The sequence below is a fragment of the Capra hircus genome, chromosome 1, assembly GCF_001704415.2.
Source record: "Capra hircus breed San Clemente chromosome 1, ASM170441v1, whole genome shotgun sequence".
Taxonomy (NCBI): Eukaryota; Metazoa; Chordata; class Mammalia; order Artiodactyla; family Bovidae; genus Capra; species Capra hircus.
In genome coordinates this window covers 120,528,730-120,548,375 of record NC_030808.1, presented here as the reverse complement: position 1 = coordinate 120,548,375, position 19,646 = coordinate 120,528,730, and the positions used below count along the sequence as shown (strand labels likewise).

The 19,646-nt window shown below is 51.1% G+C and overlaps 1 protein-coding gene across 1 annotated transcript; it reads right to left on the bottom strand.

Annotated features, from left to right (window-relative positions):
• Positions 348–18,107, bottom strand: ZIC4 (Zic family member 4). Its single transcript, XM_018049149.1, is given in 6 exon segments — positions 348–3,145; positions 5,238–5,556; positions 10,055–10,672; positions 16,603–16,687; positions 17,867–17,887; positions 17,889–18,107. Coding segments are annotated over 6 exon segments (1,158 nt in total). The 5' UTR covers positions 18,003–18,107; the 3' UTR covers positions 348–3,144.

Here is a 19,646-nt window from a genome sequence, read left to right as displayed (position 1 = left end):
ACCAGTCATCTCTCTAAGAAGTTAGAGGTGGTTTGTGAGAAGTTGTGGTACAATTGCAAGACAGCCCCTGCCAAGAACACACTGAAAGCATCGGCCTACCTTTTCCCCTTCCGCGATGGAAACCAGTTAATGAGTGCCAATGTTACTGGGGTGAAATTGGGGGCGACAGAAGTCTTCTTTAAGAAGGGCTGCTTTGGTGGGTCCTTCTGTTTTTGCTGCTCCGATCGACAAGACTTTGGAGATGTATCTGGAAGTCGTGACGGATGGCAGGGAAAAGAAGGGATGCTGCTGGGCGGGCCCCAAATCTCTCCCAAGACGACGAAGCAATAACAGGACACTCGAATTTCAAAGGGAAAGGGGAACATCACATCGTTTATTTCCAAAGAAAATAGGGAAGTGTATCTCCATGTACACAAAAATCTTTGGAGGGAAAAGGAATCATGGGTTTAATTCATTTTTACATATTTACAGCAGATTAAACCACAGGTTTCAACTATATTTTCATTCAACAATCACTTTCAGTGAAATACATAACAACTTTTTTCCTTTCAAGTTAGTTCATAATTTAAGGATGCTAAGGGGACAGATGATAAATCACTAACAGTGTGGGTAGAGAGGGTACCAAATAGTCTAAGGTTTCAGCCAGGCTTTCTTGTGTGAGTAAATTACGATCACAAAACATTTGCCTGTCTGTATAATTCACATTCATTACAATCATTACATTTTCCCATAAATTAGCAATATAAACAAACATGTGGGGACCTTCAGTAAACAAATAAAAATCAATATAAGAGACAACATTTTGTAGCAACTATAATAACAGCATGGGTTACAGCTTGGGGAAACTTCTTTACAAATCATTTAGTCAGCACACACGGGGGTAGGGAGGCTGGAACATCCTCCTTTTTGTAAAACACCTTTAAAACCACATGAAAATGTCTGCGGAAAGCTGGACTGGGTAAAAGTTTCTCTCTTTTTCCTGGGCACAATATGAAATGAAGGACTGCACATGTGGATGGGGGAGCGGGACGTTTGCATGCACTTTGGGGTCGACGACCTTGTGAACTCCAATTGCCAAGATGCTGAAGAAAACAGGAAATTATAAAAATGTCTCTCTCCCTCAAGCCCCTCTTCTTTCTACTAATGGCAGAAAGGGCTTGCTGATAGCTGCTAGTGGAAGAAACACACAATGGGTCTATTTTTAGCTGAGATTGTCTTTGAAGGAGCAGGAAATATGAACAATTGCTCCGCTGCAGCTTTAGGTTCCAAGGACAGGGAACAAGAATAGTGGGAGCTTGAGGGGTCCCCAGGTGACCTGACTTGGACTGATTGAGTGCAGAGCAGCAAAGAGAGAAGCAGACCCACAGTGTGGGCTTAGGGTGTCTACCCTCTGCCTGCACTGTCTCTGCATTCTTTCCTTCGTGTCCCAGAGCCTGGGCAAAGAGCCCCCTCAACATCTGCACACCTCCACAGGCTCTGGACCTGATGTCGCTGCAATGCTTTTGTTTTCCCTTTGGCAGGACTTAGCCCTAAGTTACCAGTTAGTGTAGTGTGCATGTATTTTTTTTTTTAAGAAGTTAGATTTTATCTCTTTAGAAACGGTTTGAAACTAACCGGGGCAGAGGGAGTTTGACAGAGAGGAGAACAAATCGCTGACAAAGAACCTTTTACGTTTCATCAGCGTTGTTAGGACGACAAGGAGGAATGTCTCAGATAATAACTCCCACTTCAAAGATTTCTCAGCTGAATAGAAAGCGGACCATCCTTTTTATTCAACCACAAGGACTGGCACTAAAGAAGACTCCACTGTTTGATTTTTTTTTTTTTCCACCGTGTTTATTTTTCCCCTATTCACTGGGGTACTTGGATAAAATAAACAACAAGACAATTAAGAGAACATGGACTTCTAACTTTCCTTCCATCTTCCCTATCCCCTTGGCCTTGGGCTCTTGAATCTGTGCCCAGGCCAGCCAGGCCTGAGGGGTTCCCTACCACCTACCCTGGGGAGAAACAAGTTTGGGTGTGTGTGAGAAACTTTTCCGACAGAGAGGCCGAATCAGCTGTGCTGGGGGCCAGGGTGAAATGTCCCAAAGGCACAGTCTGAACTCCCCAGACTCATCCAGGGCGGTTCCTGCTCCTTCCCCCAAGTCCCATTTAAATTCAGGCCTCCAACCTGCTCCAGAGGCGGAGAGCTGCTTGGCACAAAACCGAGCTGGGGATGCTCATTTGTTAAGCTTCCGAGCTTGCCCTAAAGTTATTTACTCCTGACCCTGGAGCCTCTTCAGGGCGCAGTCAAGATGCACGGAGTCCGGCTCCTCCCTTTCCTGAAAGCGTCCCTGGTGTCAAGCGCCCCTCCCCCGCATCAGAGTGCAAGGTGAACCCCTAAACGCTGGCGAGGCAGGTCCTAAGGAGGAAGTATATACTGGAGAGCACAGTGACAGTATTAAATGGCGTGAAAGCAAAGGTCAGCGCAAATGTATCTTAATAGAGTGTCTGCAGTGAAGTGTGCCGCCTTTGAAGCGGCCGCTCCCCGCGCGTATTTCCATGGCGAGCCTAACGCAGCATGCTGATGCATCGTCAAACTCACACTTTCAACCCCAAAACCCGACTCTTTGAACAACCCGAGTTTGATTAGACCTTTCTCCTTTTCTTTCCCCTCTTACAAACCATTTCCTCGCCTTTAGAAACTCGCCATCAAACCCAAATGCGCCCTCTGATCACCGCAGAAAGCAGAAACAAAGGGGGCTGAGCGGCGATTCAAGCGGCCCTTTTCTTCCCTCACATTATTATCCATTTTTATTATGATCGGGAACAAGTGCCCATTCGCGTGGGTTTTGTTTACCGGAAATTAAATGAAAATGATTTAGTCCGCGTCAAACAAAAATATATACTTGTATACACAAGAAAAAAGGCCTGTTAGACGTAAATATTATGTCCTTAATGAAAAGCCTGGACGGGCTCCAGGCTCGGCCTTTCAGGATTTCAGTGCGACTTGCCCATTGCCATAGAAATCCTAACTTACCATGAAGATGCACCGTGGCGAAGAAACATTGCTTTGTGCGCGGCCCCTTTGATGTCGCAGGCGCGAGATGCGGGCGCTCAGCTGCGCCGGGCGAGATTACCTTGCGAGCAACGCGGTGGACATCTGTAACAAGCAAATGAAAAATTAAAGGCGATTAGTGATCGACTACGCATTTTTTATTTTATTTCATTATTTTGCATGGGGGTGGAAGGAAAAATGGGGCCTAGAAAAGCAAGAGAAAGAAAGGAGTCCTCTTTGGAGACTGTGACATTTTTTAACATCTTCAGAAGCAAGTTCCCCAGATGTCCCCTGCACCTTGGCGGCGGGGCGGGAATTGCTGGATGGGAGAGAACCGTTTGCAGCCGACCTCCAGCCCTTGGCCAGACGGCCTCTGGGCCCTGTTGTAGTGGGGGCAGGGCGGGAAGAGGACTGCAGAGCCCCTTCCACAAGGGCGGATTCACTAGAGATGTATTTGGAAGATTCTGGTTTTTATTAGAGGTAATGAAAACAGTCCCTCTCCAGTTAGGACGTTATTTATCTGATGGACGTGTATGGCGATGGGGCAGGAGTGACAATCTTCCAATGGTGTCTGAAGAGGAAGAACAGAAGAAAAGCCAACAGAGTGGGAGAATCTGGGCTAGTTTGCTGTGTCCAGCTTTTTAACTGAGCTCTTTGGGAGTTCCCCATAGGTAGGAGTATCACACCTCTACTTATCTCCAAATTCTTAAGGGCCTGGGATGGGTCTACCAAAACTTTTCCCAGTCTTTTTTATCTGCCCCTCCCCCCAAATCTTGGCAAGAATTTTGAGACAGCACCATCCTTCCCTTCAGAGGGTAACTGATTGGGAACCAGGCCCTGATCTTTCCTCCCCCTTGGCAACAATTGCAGACTTTTCCTTTTCCCTGCCCCCAACATCTGGTTCTTTTTCAGGGGATTTGGTACCCAGCACATCAAATACACATTCAATCTAGACCCATTGGGTGTTTGCCTTCAAAATATTTATTCTTGCAGTTTGTCTCTTGTCCCACGCGTCCCCTCCCGCCCCTTTTTAAACAAAACCAACATTGTGTGATTTTTGACAAAGACGATCACAGAATTGCCGCGATTCACCCAGACACTGTAGCCTAGGCGGGATCCCTTTGCTGTGGAGGCCTAGGCTCAGTGACGTCATTGGTCCACTCTGCATCCCAAACCGCCAAGCACCCACAAGATTCCACAGGCAGCTCCTGGACCAAGGTGGGACGTGAGGACAGCGTGACTGGTCTGTGGAGTCCTCAGAGCATTGAATCCCAAAGCCCCTTTAGCACACTTTCTTTTGTATTTTCTGTGTTGGGACTTCTTTCCTACCCCCGGTATATAATGCATACCGCAGCCGCAGACAAGTCCGCAGACAGTGTGCCTGGGCCAGTCTTTGGAGGAGGGGCATCTAGTCCGCAGGGAAGGTGCTTAACCTCCCCCTCCCACACCCCTACCCCCCACTTCCCTATCGTGTCCTTTACAGAAGTGGCTGGAAAATTTTCGATCTGGGACTTGAACAGCAGGGGGAGGGGAAGTGTAGGGAGGCAAAAGAGGAAGAAAACAGGAGGGAAGATAATGGCTCATGAGTTTCCTCTGCCATCTTCCCGCGTAGGAATTCCGAGGAGGCTCCGACTGGAAACTGGGAAGGGAGAAAGGGTCGCAGTTGGAGAGGCCCAGGCCTCGAGGAAAACATTTCCCATTCTGTGAACCACACAGGGCTTACTTTTGCCACCTGCAGTTGCCAAGATTGCGCAGAAACTCTCCTAAGATGTTTGTTTGTTTTTTTAACCTTCTGCCTCTTTCTCTATTTACCTTACCCCAACCCTGGCTTCACGCAATACAGTCGAGGGCATCTGGGTGGGTGGGTAGGGTGCTGGATGTGACTGCAGAATCCATGTAGGTACCATATAGATATTTTGAGACAATGTACATTATATCAGCAGATTCGGTGAGCTCTACCCCCTATTAGTGGTGACCTTCTTCCCTTCCTGCTTTCCTCGCTTACTTCCTCACTCTCTCTTCAAGCCCCAGTAACCCAACCTACACCTGCCAGTCAGTGGACGCGGAAGCAGCACCCACAGCAGCAACCTTAGCACAGGCGGCGGCGGCGGCGATAGCGGCGGGGCCAAGCGGTGGCGCGGGGCTTGGGGGCGCCGCGGGGGCAGCCGCTGCGGGGCCCGCGCCCTGACACACGTACCATTCGCTCAGGTCGGCGCCCCGCGCCGCCACCGCCGCCGAGGAGGCCGCCGGGGGCTCGCGACCGAAGTCCGACGAGGGCGACACGAGGGCAGACGGCGTGGCCGAGTCGTAGCCAGAGCTGGGCGGCGGCGGCGAGCGCCCGTGCACTTTCATGTGCTTGCGCAGCGAGCTGGGGTGCGTGTAGCACTTGTCGCAGCCGCGCACTTTGCACGTGTAGGGCTTGTCACTCGTGTGAACGTGCGAGTGCTTCTTGCGGTCGCTGCTGTTGGCAAAGCGCCGTTCGCAGCCCTCGAACTCGCACCTGAAGGGCTTCTCCCCTGGTGGAGACAACAGAGACATTAGTGCGCGTGGGTAACATCGTTACCCTTTCCCAGTTTCTCTTCCATTTTGGGGAAAAGGGCCACACCAAAAAATTCAGAAACCTTTTTCCCCAGTGCAGCAGGCCCGGCACCCCCTTTCCCCCACTCGGAGCGCGCCCCCGGAGCTCTCCTGCAAGCCTCCAGCCCTCCCCCTCTCCCGCCTGGGCCTGGGGGGAGGGGAGGGAGGAGGAGCGACAAAGGCTCCATCTTAGTCGAGTTGCCTTCCTTGGAACATCCCGATCCACTCCGGTTGTTTTCCTCCAAATTTTCTCTACTCGGAGCCAGAAGCACCTTTGCTCGGAGAATAGAGTTGACTGAGGAGCTCGCATCTGCTCAATTTAAAGTTGCTGTTCCAGCCAAGCGTCTCTGCTCGCCCCCTGCTCCCCGCCCAGTGGTCCACCCCGCACACATCCAGTTCTGGCCCACATTGTTTCCTAAAGTAGGTTTTGTGCAAACGCCAAGACGATGGAATAATTTCAGGATGCGCAGCTGATGCACACGGCGTGTGCCTAATGTGGACTCGTGTTGCAGGGAAAGGTATTCTGAGAAATGATTCACTTCAGACGCGATTTTTACGGGAAATGGAGCCCCCTCCCCCTTCCCCTTTACCCCCCGAGGGCAAACATTTAGCAGCATTCTTCAAATCTTGCCTAAACTGTCCCGGATCCCTCCAGATACGCGCGCAGGCAATAATATTTTATTACGCTGCTCCAGCGGCCTCCTGGAGACTGTGCCTCGGGCAGCCGTCTCTCCCAGTCCAAACTGACTGTGAGAGGTCGAGCAGCCTCCACAGACCACCCACGGCCCACGGTCCGGTCTCCCGGGCCTGAGCAGAGAAACCAGCAAGGCAGATTCTGCCCGGGCCAAGCAGGATCTATGGCCTTTCCAGTAATCCCACCCTTGGTCGCGGCGGCTTCAGGATGAGCGCAGCTGCTGCGGTCAGGCCAGGCCTGGCTTGGTGGACCGGAGGGCAAGCGGGCAGCCAGGGTAGACCCGGGAGGGCTCAGCCTGCTCCGCGGTGCGATGCCCTGTAGAGCCGCGGGAAGGCGCGAGAGCGCGTTAGGGTGGAAATACTGGCCGCGAATCGAGCCCCAGTCTGGGAGCTCACAGCCCGCTGGATTCGCTAGCGTCTGGGGGAGGAAAGGACCCCAAGAATCCGGAAGCTCAGGTTTCTGCTGGAGCTGCAGATGCTGCGGGAAGGAGGGGAAGAAATGTCCGGGCGCTTTAAACAGATAGAGGCTGTCGGGCTCCCTGGGTTGAGGGAGAGGCTACCAAGAGTCTGGCTAAGGAGGAAGAGATGCACGGCTGGAGGACTGTTTGCCTTTGTGGTCCTTCTCCCGCCGCTTCCAGGAGAGATGAGTGCTTTGGGGCAGGTTTGAATAAACAAAGCCCCTGTTCCCGAATCCCGTGGGCTTAGGCTGAACCAGAGGTTTGCGTACAACCCTCGTCTCCGCCAGGCAGCGGGTTAGAAGCCCAGGGCCCCCTCACCGCGCGGCCGCTGCGAGTTCACACTGCAGGAGTATTGTTAGTCCAGTGGAAACACTGGACAGTGCTGGCGTCTGCCGTTTCTCGGTACACTTGTATAATTTTATTTTTTTAAAAAAAGTAGAACGATGCAGAATAAACCAGTGTCCCGATATGCCTCTCCTTTTCTCCCTTCTGCTCCCTGTTAGCATCTGCAAAACTAAAACTTTTCTTCCTCCCTTTCTTCCATCTTTTCCTTCTAAAATCACTTACAAAAACCATGTAATTCAGAGCCTGCAAAAGAAAGCAAGATTTGCTAAGACAACAGAGGAGAAATAGAATTTGAGGTTGATTGCAACCCCCAATATTGCTTCCCTCCCCAGCCCATCTTGTGAGCACTTTGTTGAACATTCACATAAAACAGAAACAATGATTTCGTCCCAGACGAGGTACTGAGGCGAAAAAAGCAGCGCACTGAAGGTGATACGGGCAGGCTGGTAGTTCGCAGGCCCAGGGGAGGCCAGGTGAGGCCGCGCCCCGGCGTCCTCCCGGCCTCTCCCCAGCAGCAGGAGGAGCCCCGGACTCCTCGCCTAACTCTGCACACCCCATCCTACCCCGCCCCTACACCCAACACGCAGCCTCCCGCCCTCTCCCTCCCACCAGATCTGGGCGCTACGCCCTGGGTGGGTGGGTGGATAGATGTGGGGAAGCAGGGTTGGGCCGGGGTCCTGCAGCCCGCCCAGAGCAGCCTGGGCCTGAGGCTGAGTCCTGAAAGGCCGGCAGTCTCCTCCCAGAGGCTCAGCCGCCGAGAGAGCCCTCCTTCCCCGGCCCGGCGCCAGGCCCGCCGACAAAGTTGGGCAGCGGCGGGGCGGTTCGGCTCGCGCCATTTTCTCGCATTTGTGGCTGGCCGGCCTGTCCGAGCATCAGCCCCGGCGTGGTCTCTTCTCTGCCTTGGATCCCAGCCCTGCCTCCCTCAACCGTCAGCCTGGGAAAGTAGGGCGAGCCACCGGCCCAGGGATCCGGGGAAGGGCGCCGGGCAGCCGGCCCGAGTCTCCCTCGCGGCAGCACCATTGTTCCGAGATCGCTGTGACCACCGCGAAGAGAAAGCTGTCGGAGTGGGCTCGGAGCCGCTGCTTCTGAAGCCGGGCCCGGCATTCGGATCCTAGAAAATCTCAACTCCCAAGAAAGCGGCTCCTGATTGCCGCTTCCGCGACTCAAGGAAATGAAACGCCATTAATATTTGAAAAGGCAATTATTTTCCTGTTGAATCGAGAACTGTCTTCATGAATAATTTGTAGTGAGGTCTATTGCCATTTCAGAAACATTTTGTTGTTGTTGTTGTTTCTCCTCTTTTCATTACTTAGGAGGAGGGTTTGAGGGAAACGCCAAGGCAGAAGCTCTGTACAGAAAAAAAATTTTAACTCCTTGATAATGAATCAGGACTGCCAGTAGAAAGGGAAAGGATGCACTTAGAATTGTGTTCTGAATAGACGCAAACCTGAGCCAGCTCGGGCGCACTGAACTTGCTTCTCTGCTGTAGGTCGATTGCACTGAGAATTTAACCATTTTCTGCTTCACGGACTTCAAACAGTAGGCCGACAAAGAGCAGTAAAAGTTTGTTTGTTTAAAACCCCCTGTCATTAAAAATGAGTTCCTTCTCTGGCTCAGGACTCGAGTCTACCTTCGCGGTGCGGGTCGCCAGCTCCAAGAATAGCTAGCCTGAGGGCGGCGATCTGGGTCTCACTTCTCTCCTTCTTCCCCTGGATAAAAATCGGAGGGGGCGGGGAACAAAACTCTTGCACGAGATTGTGGCGGGGGGTGGATCCTGGAAACGGCTCGGATAAACCGTACGTTTCCGGAAATAAAGTAGGAGACTTAACAGTGGACTTTTCTTGCCTCCGAGTGTGCCAGTGTCCTGACGAAGACCTTCCCCAAAGCTGCAGGGTTTGGGGGGAGAAAGTGGGATCTTAGCAAGCTTTTTTTCCTGGGTAGTGCCAGCTTGGGGGAATTCTTTGATAATTGCTGATGTTTCCACCAAGAATAGAGGTAAGTCAGAGTGCCAGAGAGTAGAAAGGGGCACTAAGCTGAAACTTATTTCATCCTTTCTGTCTCTCCCATACGTGCCCTTCTCCGGCCCCCAAAATGGAGGAGGGTAGATGTTGACTTCATAAACTTTGAGGAAGCAGGACAAGAAAACCCTAGCTAAGGAGAGCGAAAACACTGGCTGCTAAACTAATTAATATAACTTCACAGGCTTTTCTGGGAAGTGTGAAAACTTTCTCCTTGCAATTGCATTAATTAGAGATGCTTCTGGCCAGTGGAGTTCAACTTTTCAGGCTCTTGAGCTTGCTCCTTTTCTTTCTGTTAACTAGAACTAACAGATGTTGTTGACACATGTCCCCATTTCACTTAACAGCTCAGTAAATGACATTTAAGGCAGATGAGTCTCCTTGGGTCTCTGCTAAAGCAAAAGGGTCTGTGAAACATCCGGAGTATGGGTGGCCAAGGCTTCAAAATAGAGGCAAAGTTAGCCCATGAGACTCCCAAATCCTAAAGAAGGCACCAAGCGCCTGGTGAGCTTTCAGTCCAGGTGGCAGTCAGGTTGTCAGGCTGACCACTGGAGAGTACTCCCCACACAATTCCAAAGGGACCAGGAAAACAAATTGTTCCTAAGTCTTTACGACTCTGATGAACAGTGCCCTTCAGAATACCTTAATATAAAACTCGATAAGCAGGGACCACACATTTGCACACACAGAAACTCAAGCACCCTCCCCCCCCCCCAGCAGAAATCTCACACTATCCTTCCCGCACACAGCCTCGGGAAACTTCTGCGATTCTAATAGAAGGGGATAATTAATATTTTATGAACGTGGCTCATGGAAACACCAAAATATTCCTCCTCCCCCCAGGTGGAACTTGAGGAAATCCAGCTCGAAGGCCCCTTTTCCCCCAGAAGGTCCGCACGAAACAGACAGTGCCGAATACTGACCTGTGTGAGTTCTTTTGTGTATTTTGAGATTTTCTGATCTAGCAAAGACTTTCCCACACCCCGGGAAAGGACAGGGGAAGGGCTTCTCGCCCGTGTGCACGCGGATGTGATTTACAAGTTTGTATTTGGCTTTAAAGGGCTTGCCCTGGCGCGGACACTCCTCCCAGAAGCAGATGTGGTTGGCCTGCTCAGGGCCTCCGACGTGCTCCACGGTGACGTGCGTGACCAACTCGTGCATGGTGCTGAAAGTTTTGGAGCAAAGGCGCGGGGGCATGGGGCCGTCGGCCGCCAGCCACTTGCAGATGAGCTCCTGTTTGATGGGCTGGCGCATGTAGCGGAAGAAGGCGCCGGGACCGTGCGGCGCGGCGAGGTTCATGGTCAGGTTCATGCCCCCGTAGCTGTGCAGGGCTGCGGCAGCTGCCAGGGCGTCGCTGCGGGACACAGGTCCCAGCGGGAAGGGTTCAGGTCGCGCGTACATGTCTCCGGGGAGCCCCAGACGCAGGAGTCCATTCAGAGCGCCGCTAGGGGAGGCCTGGGGAGGCTGCTCGTGAAGGCCCGGGAACACCGAGGGGCTGGAGGCGGCAGCGAGCTGGGGGCCATGGTGTCCGGAACTGCTACCTGTTGTTGAGACAAATAGTGCGAATGAGAACGTGTGGCGTGGGCTGAGCGTTCTACCGGGCCCCAGGGGGCAGGCCCAGCCCAGCCACACCACGGCCTCTGCGGTCAACGCCGGGACCGAGAGTCAGATGGCAGCGGTTGCGACCAGGGTGGACAACGCGGGGCAAGCGCCGCCACCGCGGTTCGGCTGGGCGGCTGTTTCGTAGAGCCCCCTGCGGCTTCACGAGCAGGAGAGTGATTGTGGCAGCGGGGTAGATGGAAGGGGTAGTGGGGTGCGCAAAGCTGAGTCTGTGGGTTGCTGGGGGTCCCCGGGCTCTGCTCCAAAGGGGTCCGACCGGCCGCTCCGAGTGCGCTTTGGCGGTCAGCTCCCCGGGGGAGTGGAGGTGGGAGAAGTGGCGATGTTGTAAGTGGCGGTGGTGCCCAAGCGCCCCGGCCATATATACGAATTTTAGCGCCCAGATCGGCTGAGAGAAGGAGGCTTGCTGCATCCCGGCCGGGGCTCCCTGGAGCTCCTTGGGTCGGGGCACTCACGCCACCGTCACCTAAAAGCGCGGAGGGGAGAGAACAATCACAAACAACTTCTGCAAAGTTCTCCCCCCCCCCGCCCCCCAAGTTTTGGGTTGTGACTTTTTTTTTCCCTTCCTCTCTCTTTCGGTCTTTAATGTCTACTTGAAATGCCTTACACTACAGAGGCGGCAGCGGGGCGCGTGAGGAAGTGAATAGAGATTCGGGGCCGTGGCCCGGGCCCGCCGAGAGGAACAATCGCCTAGGTCGCCCATTGGCCCGCGGCCCGGTCCGACGTCAGCGATGACAGGTCTCTCCGCACGGGGGACTCACACACATACACACACGTACAGAGTCACAACTGCTGGCGCTCCCCTCCCCACCCCCCATCTCGCGCCCCTACTGCTCATGCGCTTTGACCCGGGCACGGATTCTTTTCTCTATTCGTGAGCCCCCTCCCCCTTCGCTCCCGAAAGCTAGGCAGATCTGCTCGGCCTCCGCGCTCTCGGAAGCGAACGAGGCTGGGTTTTGCCTCTAGTCACGAAGATTTCGGGGAGGGGGCTTTGCGACGTGCGTCATGTCCTCCTGGCGGCCCGGAGCCCCCAACTCTGCCACCGCCGGCGCGCGGGGACTGCGGCCTGCTTCGGCAGCTGGTCCCAGGTGTCGGGAGGAGGCGAGGGCCAGGGATCCTGGGAGGAAAGGCGGCTGCAGATTAGGAGGCCGAGAGCAGGGGAGCTCCCGGGCTAGCAGCCCTTGCCCCTAATTTTGTTTTCTCGCTTTCTCCGAATTTGCTCGTGTCGCTCAGCTCTCTCTCTCTAGCTCTTTCTCCAGCTCTCGCTCTCAATTCCACGAGCCTTCTGACCACACTTCGCCTTACTACTTAGATCCTTTCTTCTCCGTTCCTCCTCTCTCTTCCCTCCACTCCATATTTTTCCCGTTTAGCCTTGTCGGCCCCTCTTCCCGGGTGCCTGGAACGCTTAGAGACGGGCGAACTCTAGAATCGGGCCCGGAACCGAGCCCCAGGAATGGGCCAGAGACGGTGATGACCTAGGAGAGGCTGGTTTCGAACCCACGCCGCCCTCCGGAGAGGGCCTAAGGATCCTTCCTCCCCGTCGCAAATCACAGCGAGCCGCGGGTCAATGGGCCACAAAGACAAAGGCGAGGGGAGCGCAGCGAAGAGGGCGGGTCCTTGACCACAGGTCTCTTCCCTCGGTTCGTTTGCGGTCCTGAACTAGGTACGCAGCCGCCAGACGGAGCCCCTGGGAAAGGAGACTTAAGAATCACTTCCACTCTGAGCGCCCTCAGGCCACTTGTTGCCCGCGGTCGGAGTCTGTCCTCTACTAGCTTTCCTAGAGCCAAGGGCACGTTTTCCGGCCGGGCTGTGAGAGCCACGGCCGGCCGCGGCCTCCTCTCCCCGGATGCCCTCCCAAGCTGCGGGTTCCGCTGTCTTGGGGTGGGAAGTCGGCGGTGGAAGAAGCCTTCACTCTTCATTCCCTGCCCAGCCGAGTGAGGCCTCAACGGGGGCGGGGGGAGGGTGGGGAGCGGCTCTTTGTTTGTGCCGACCGGTTGGGGCCGGCTGCAGCACCCGGCGATTTAAAGGGCTGCTTGCCTTCAAGCCGGCCTTGCACTCAGTAGCCGAAAATGCCAACCTAAGTTCTCTCGGGCCTCCCCGGCGGCCACAGAAAGCGTCCTCAAAGCAGTGAAAGACTTAAGAGAAGTTTTAAGGATTGGGTAAAATACCCGGCTCGCCTAGGAGGGGGTGAGGAGTTTGGACATGTTACAGGGGACCCTGATGGAGTTGACTGAGTTGTCTCAGCCAACCTCAGCAGCAAGGACTATTCTTAAACATTTCCTGGTCAGTCAAGAAGGATTTCTTTTAAATTTTTTAAAATAATTAACTTATGAATAATGGTTGGCAGAGTCTTTGAGACTTTATTCATTTAATGCATTGTTCCTTGCTTAGGGCCGCAATTTGGTGAGGGATTAACTTCCACAACGATTTCCCTCGGCTTTGACAAGTCCAGGTCTTTCTGCTACTCTGGCCGGAAAAGCTTAAGCAAGCTACCAATAGATGCTGCGTTAGCATTACAAAAAAAAAGAAGCTGAAGGAGAGCGTTTGACAGCCGGACCCCTTCTGCTCTGAAACCAAGGGCTTCCACCCAGTAGTGCTGAGGCTAGACTCGGAGGATTTGTCTCCTTTCCCGAGATTTCACCCTCTCCCACACTCTCCCTTGCCGGATTTTATCCCCTCTGCCCACAGGTGCCTCCTTTCCGTATGCCCGCCCCCCATTTTCCCTTCCACAAAGCGCTGGTTTCAAGGCGTCCCACCGAGAAGGTGTCTTTTGAATGGTACAGTGGTCTAGGCAAACCCACGAACCCATGATGGGTTCTGAAAACACATAGTCCAAAAACAAAACCGGTGTTTTCCTTTTTGGGACCTCTGGCCCAAAGGCTCTTTCTCCTAACCATTTACCACCATAGAACTTAGATCATCCTGTAGCATTCAGGCCTAAGTGTAGGGGCACTGCTGCAGTAGTCCAGCAATTAAATTATTAGATTTTCTTTCCCATCCAAAAGTAGGTGATCTACAACCTAATGTTCAGGTTGTCTGTCAAACTAACCATCTACTTTGGCTTCCATTAAAACTGATTTGCACAAAGAGGAACCACTTAGTATAGGCGCTGTGACCCCATCCGTGTCAAAAGCTTTGAATAACAGCACAGAACAGGAGTATTCAGGTTGGTCTTTGGTTGCGGACTCTTTTGGAAACCTGGTGAAGCTAGTGGACTTTAATAATCCTGTGTTTGTTGCCCACACTCATAGCATATAATATTCCATTAGAAGGTGGTGAAAATAAAGATGCTTTTTTTTTTTCCCTTTTGACCATCTGAGTTTGTGGACACTTCTTCCCCTGGAATTCTAAGCACTTCCACAGAAGTCAGGGATAAGAAGCCAGGTTTTACATACATAGACTATAACTATACCACACAGTGTCTCTTAATAATTTTACCCTTGAAAAGCTTTGAACATGTGTATGATTTTTTGTGCCAACAGTGAAAGGGCAGATGCATTTGATTCAGCCAAATTCATGGACAGTAACTCGGCCCCATGGAGCTCCTTCCCAGATGCAGCCTTCTCTTGAAGCACTGAAAACATCTGGATGCATCCTGGGTAGATGCTTCTTGAGAAGTCAGGGGTCAGTTGACCCAAGATCACTAAGGTTGCTTAATCTTTGCAAGTGCCTTGGTTCACACTTTGATTGGCTAAACACAGAATGGGACCATGCATTCTCCCAGAGGGACATTTCCCCAGGGATAGATATAGGGAGGGAAAAAATCCATTTTACTCACTATTATTTATAAAGAGGGACATTTGGGGTGATTACATAAGGGTCTTCAGGGTGATTCTCTGAAATAAACCCCAAAGCAGTATCCAGCTAGTCATAGATGACAGATGGGGCACCGAAATCAGGGAGGCATATTTTAGTTTTCAAGTCTCTTTCTCTGAGTCTTTCAGGAAGCAAGGATTCCAGGTTCCATTGACTATTGATTGGGCAGGTTGAGTAGTGGTGTCCCTCAGTAATGCTCAGAATTTTTCTTTCAGAAAGTTATCTCACCACACTTACCCCAAATACCAAATGCTTGACTGAAGCAGTCTACTAACCATGCTGGGGAGTATAGCATTGTTGAGTCCACATTTCTGCTTAATATACAGAAGGAAAAAAGATACATTCTGCAGCTCAGAGGTCTTCAGCAGAGTTTCAAGAAGCACTGGGGATTTTCATAGGAGCCTGTTCGGAGCAAGTTCCACCACCAGACTCCAAACATCCTTCCAGAGCTCAGAATCATGCCCTAAGCATGGTTTACTCCAGCCATGATAAAGCAACATCATATTAAAGTGATTTTCTAGTCCTGCTGGATAGAAACATATTTGGTGACCCTACCATCTGCCATAGCTCCTCACATCACTGGCTTAAGTGGGCAAAGGTCTAATTTCTCTTCCTTAGAAAAAAAAAAGAGAGAGAGATGTACAGTCAATAGCCGGGCTATTTTTTCTATTTTGATCTTTTCATCAATGCTAAGTGATGATCTCTTGCAGGTTATGTTGAAAGCCAGGATCCCAAAACCTGAGGGCCACTGCACAGAGCCTGGCCAAAGCACTAACTTTGTTGGCTGAATATTCTGCATCTCGGTCTGCAGTCACTGGTTTAATCTTTTCTTCTCTGTTTCTAGCTAGGGTCACACCCAAAGCAGGGGGGCAAATCCTTTCATAGGTTATTCACAGACAGAATTCAAGATTCCTAGAGTGAGAAGCTGTCTCTAGTCTTAAGGGTGGGAAAAATACCTTAAGCCCCTGAAGCCTTCTATGGGTCCATGATCACAGTATAAGAGGAGGTGAGATCTATCAGGATTGTGAAGATAAAGGAAGATACTCCTCCCCTCTGCTATGGAAGTTTGGGGTTTAATTATCATTAGTGGAAGTGCCTATGAAAGAAAACATGCTTGGATAAAATTTAATTTCCAAACAAACCATCTTTTGACAAATGATTAGTAAACATGGTTAAAGGATCTTCCAGAACAGCACTGAGGAATTAAAACAATGGAATTTACATAATAACCACATTTCTCTAGAGAATTCTGCCATCAAATCCTCCCAAAATAATAGAAGAGAGTCATTTCATAAGTTGTCCATTTAGCTTTTGTTAAGAAGGTTGCTTTTCCTACCAACAAGGCAGCTGTTGGTATTGGAGGCAACCTCAGCTGGTAGTGTAGTTGAAATGAGGCAGACTAGATGCCTGAAAGGGGAAACTCTCAACCCTAAATCATATGCTTATTCTAAATGGAATATTAAATTAAATTCTTCACAATGAAGGTATTCCTGACAGAGCGGCTGTCAGTCACTTCCCGTTCAGACACCACATTGTGGGAACATCGTGGCTGCCACATTGCAGAAGGCTGGTGTCCCTGGTAAAGATGATGCATATCATGTAAACCCCATCACCAAGATCAAAGTCTGCTCCTTTCATGGAAGCCAATACATGTCAAACCTCATTCCAATCAAATCGTCCGGAAATGAATTCAAGATGAATATGTCATAGAATAATGTGACAGTGGAACTGCAGAAGGTCAGGGGTTGTTGTTTCAATGAGAGAGTCGTCAAATATTAATTCTAGAACGTCCAGATGAGTAGACATTCAGGGGGATTAGCTGGTTGCTGGTGGAAAGTTGTGTTGTTGATTTGTATGCAAATGCATCAAACACTAAGGTGTTGTTTTAAGTTTCACTGAAACTCAAGAAACACCCCAAACTCACAACCAGCATAACCAAAAATCAACAACAAAAACAACAAAAACATACAAAAGTAACCTACTTCCGACTTAAAAATAACTTCAGCACACTAATATTCAAATGAGGATACTAACTTACTCGACTCTTTCAGGGCGTTTCGGTAAAGCCGTATTCGTTTCCTCATCACCAAAGAAGTCTTGGATCTCATTTTCTGACTTTGAGCCTGTTTGGGAAGAAAAGACAGTCACTAGTTAAATGATTTCCTAACACATTTGTATGGCAAGGCTGTGTGGACTGAATGTATGAGTGAAAGAAAGTGCTGGTCTGAAGAGCTTTTCATTGTTTCTTTGAATATTTTCAAATTTGGAAGTGAAAGAATTCTGCTGAGAACTATCCCTCTTTACAGCAAAATAATATATCCTGGGTGATGAAAAATATTAAGAAAACATCATTTTCCAACTAGATTTTTATATGTAACTTATTTGTGGGTCTCTTTGCAAACAGAGTTACGCACCCTTTCCATCAGCCAACGTTCAAACATGTCTCATACCAGAAACTGAAATTTTTTAAATCTGAGAAGCCCCCATCATTTTCTTTAAACTTATTAATTAATTAAGTTTAGTGAGAAGGCAGGCTGGGTGTCCTTTGGGAGGTGAGCAGGTTAAAATTGAGTTGTAAGTGTTGAAACTGATAGGAGAGGGAGTTTTTTGCAGGTGCGTAGCTCCTGTTATGCCCAAGGTGATGTGGAATCCCTAAACCTCATATGGCTTGCACCTCCTCACCCATTTGGAAGCCGTAGCTGTTGGTTTTTCAAAGTTCATGTAAAATTCATCAGATTTCGGGGAGATGTTTTCTATCATTTGGTCCTGGCTGTCCACATTTTTTACTCAAGAAGCTCAGAAATAACCCACCCCACCCCCAAAATATTCGCATTCCTTATCAGATTCACTTTGTGGATACAGCTACCCAGTCTTTGGCCATCTTAAAGACTTAAACCCATCCTGGGGAATCTTTGCATCTGTCAGGCAAGGCTGAAAGCAGTGGAACAGCCAAACAGGCGATTCACCCAGCCCCAACCCTCAATTTGGACTAGAAAGACAAACAGTCATTGAAAAGTTCTCAGGCTGGACAAACACAGCAAGCTCTCTGTCAATGAGGACGTCTGCCTGTCTTGACACTCCAGCCCACAGAACAAGCAGTTGTTTAACTTGTTGAACCACAGGCCAAATCCAAGTGGGGCTCTGCTATCTCAAAGGCTTTCCAGTTCTCTGTCCTCAAAGATCTCTTTCTCTAGCCTTCAATCCCCAACCCGGGCTTGAACTGGCTTAGGTGTTTTCACCCTTTCCTCTCCCTTCTTTTCTAGGTTCAAGTCTGAGGGGTGGGGGTAGGGGGTTAGACTCACCTTTTCCCAGAGTGTTTTATTTATTTTCAATTCTTTCTAACCAAAAGGCATCTGTCCCCAAAGGTAATAAGCTCCTTCCCGCACAGATCAGGAAAGAAAGGAAGCCCAACTTCGCATTCCTACAGAAGGGCGGCATGCTGGGAGTCCTTGCTCTAAAATTTCCTCATGGCAGGATGTCTGGCACAGGAAAAGTCCTGGTTGGTTGGAACTAATAGAATTTACTTTTTTGCTTCAGAGGGAAATGGGTGTGAGTTTCCCTAGAGACCTCTGTCCACCCACAATGCTGCCCGAGCCCTCCCTTTGAGAGGCTTGGGTCACTTCTACCCCCAGTCCTGGCAGTCCTTTGTGCATTATAAACTCAAAGGCACGCAAACAAATGTTTCAGAGGCTGGACTTCAGGCAGGCAACTGGAACTGACCTTAGGCTGCTCCTGTAGCAGCTCCATCACCAGCCTGTGCACCGAACCTGGGTAAATATCTTCTTTGGTTCAAACTCTGACCCCACTTAGCAAGCCAGTCATCTCACTGAAGGAGGGGTAAGAGAATCTAGGAGCTGTCCCTGGGCCCCTGGACCTCAGATTCTTGCCAACCCTGGGATCTAAAAGCCCTGAAAATTCTCGGCTTGGTTTCCTCCAAATGGTTGCTCCTGACTTGTCTCCTCACCCCAGCCTGGGCACTGAATCTCCAGCCGGGAGCACAACCTGGAAACTTATTAGAATCTGCCTTTCTTCTCTTGAGACAAGGAAGGGGTGCCAATGAGCATCGGTAATTCATCGTGTTAGGGGAGAGCCACGAAAGTGGGGCCAGTGGGTACAGGCAAAAGGCATCATTTTTCTTTGCGGGGGAACACAAAGGCTGCACGTTGTGGGGTCGTGAAATCCAAAGGGAGTTTCCTGCCCAAGGTCAGAGGTCGTCTTCAGCCTGCTTCCCAAGCCAGCGACCTCAGTCTTGGAGCCTTCCCCGCTGCTCCACTCTGATTACCCCGCAGGCACTCCGGCAAAGGGATGCCCGCCTCTCGGCCACAGCTCAGCCAGCGGGGCAGGTGCAGAGCAGGGGGCGGAACGGGGGGGGCGCGGGTTGGCTGCAGGATGCCTAGGAGCGTCCCGGCTAAAGGCGAAACGGCTCCCGGCCTCTGCCCGCGGTCTGCGCTCGCCAGCTGCACCCGGCACCTCCCGGGCTCCCCTCCGTCGGGCCCTCAGGCGCCAGGAAGTTGGTCTGCGAGGCTGAGTTGTGCGACGGCCTTGGCTCATTCTTCTGTTCCCTAGAGGGAAAAGCTAGGGTTCTTCCAGCTGGGGGCTGAAGCCTGGGCGACCTCCGTGTGCCCAGAATAGAATCTGCGTTAGTGGGTCCCTTAAAGGACCAGCCTGGACATTGAACCTTCCCTTTGAATCGCCCCCCGCCTCCAAGCTGCCGGCGGCTAAAGTGGAAGGGTACGTGGTGCATCTTCGCAGGTCGCTCTGAGGCCATTGCTGTCGGAAAAGGGGTAGAAATATGACCTTAAAGTCCAAAGGGAGTTTCCTGCAGACGGTGCAGGCCAAGTTGCGGCCCCTCCAACGCCCCTTCTCCATTCCTAAGACCTCGCTGGCTCCCAGCTGTCCCCACGGACTATTCATCAGCTCCAAACTTTCCTATTAAACCTTTGGAACGGTGCTAGATTTCTTTCACAGTCTGACTCTGTTCCCGCCCCACTGGTCCCTAATTTCTAGGGCCTCTAGATGTCTAGGGTAGTGCCGAGAACCCCAGATAGCTGCGGCCTTCTCCCTTGGGAGCTAGTCCTAGTC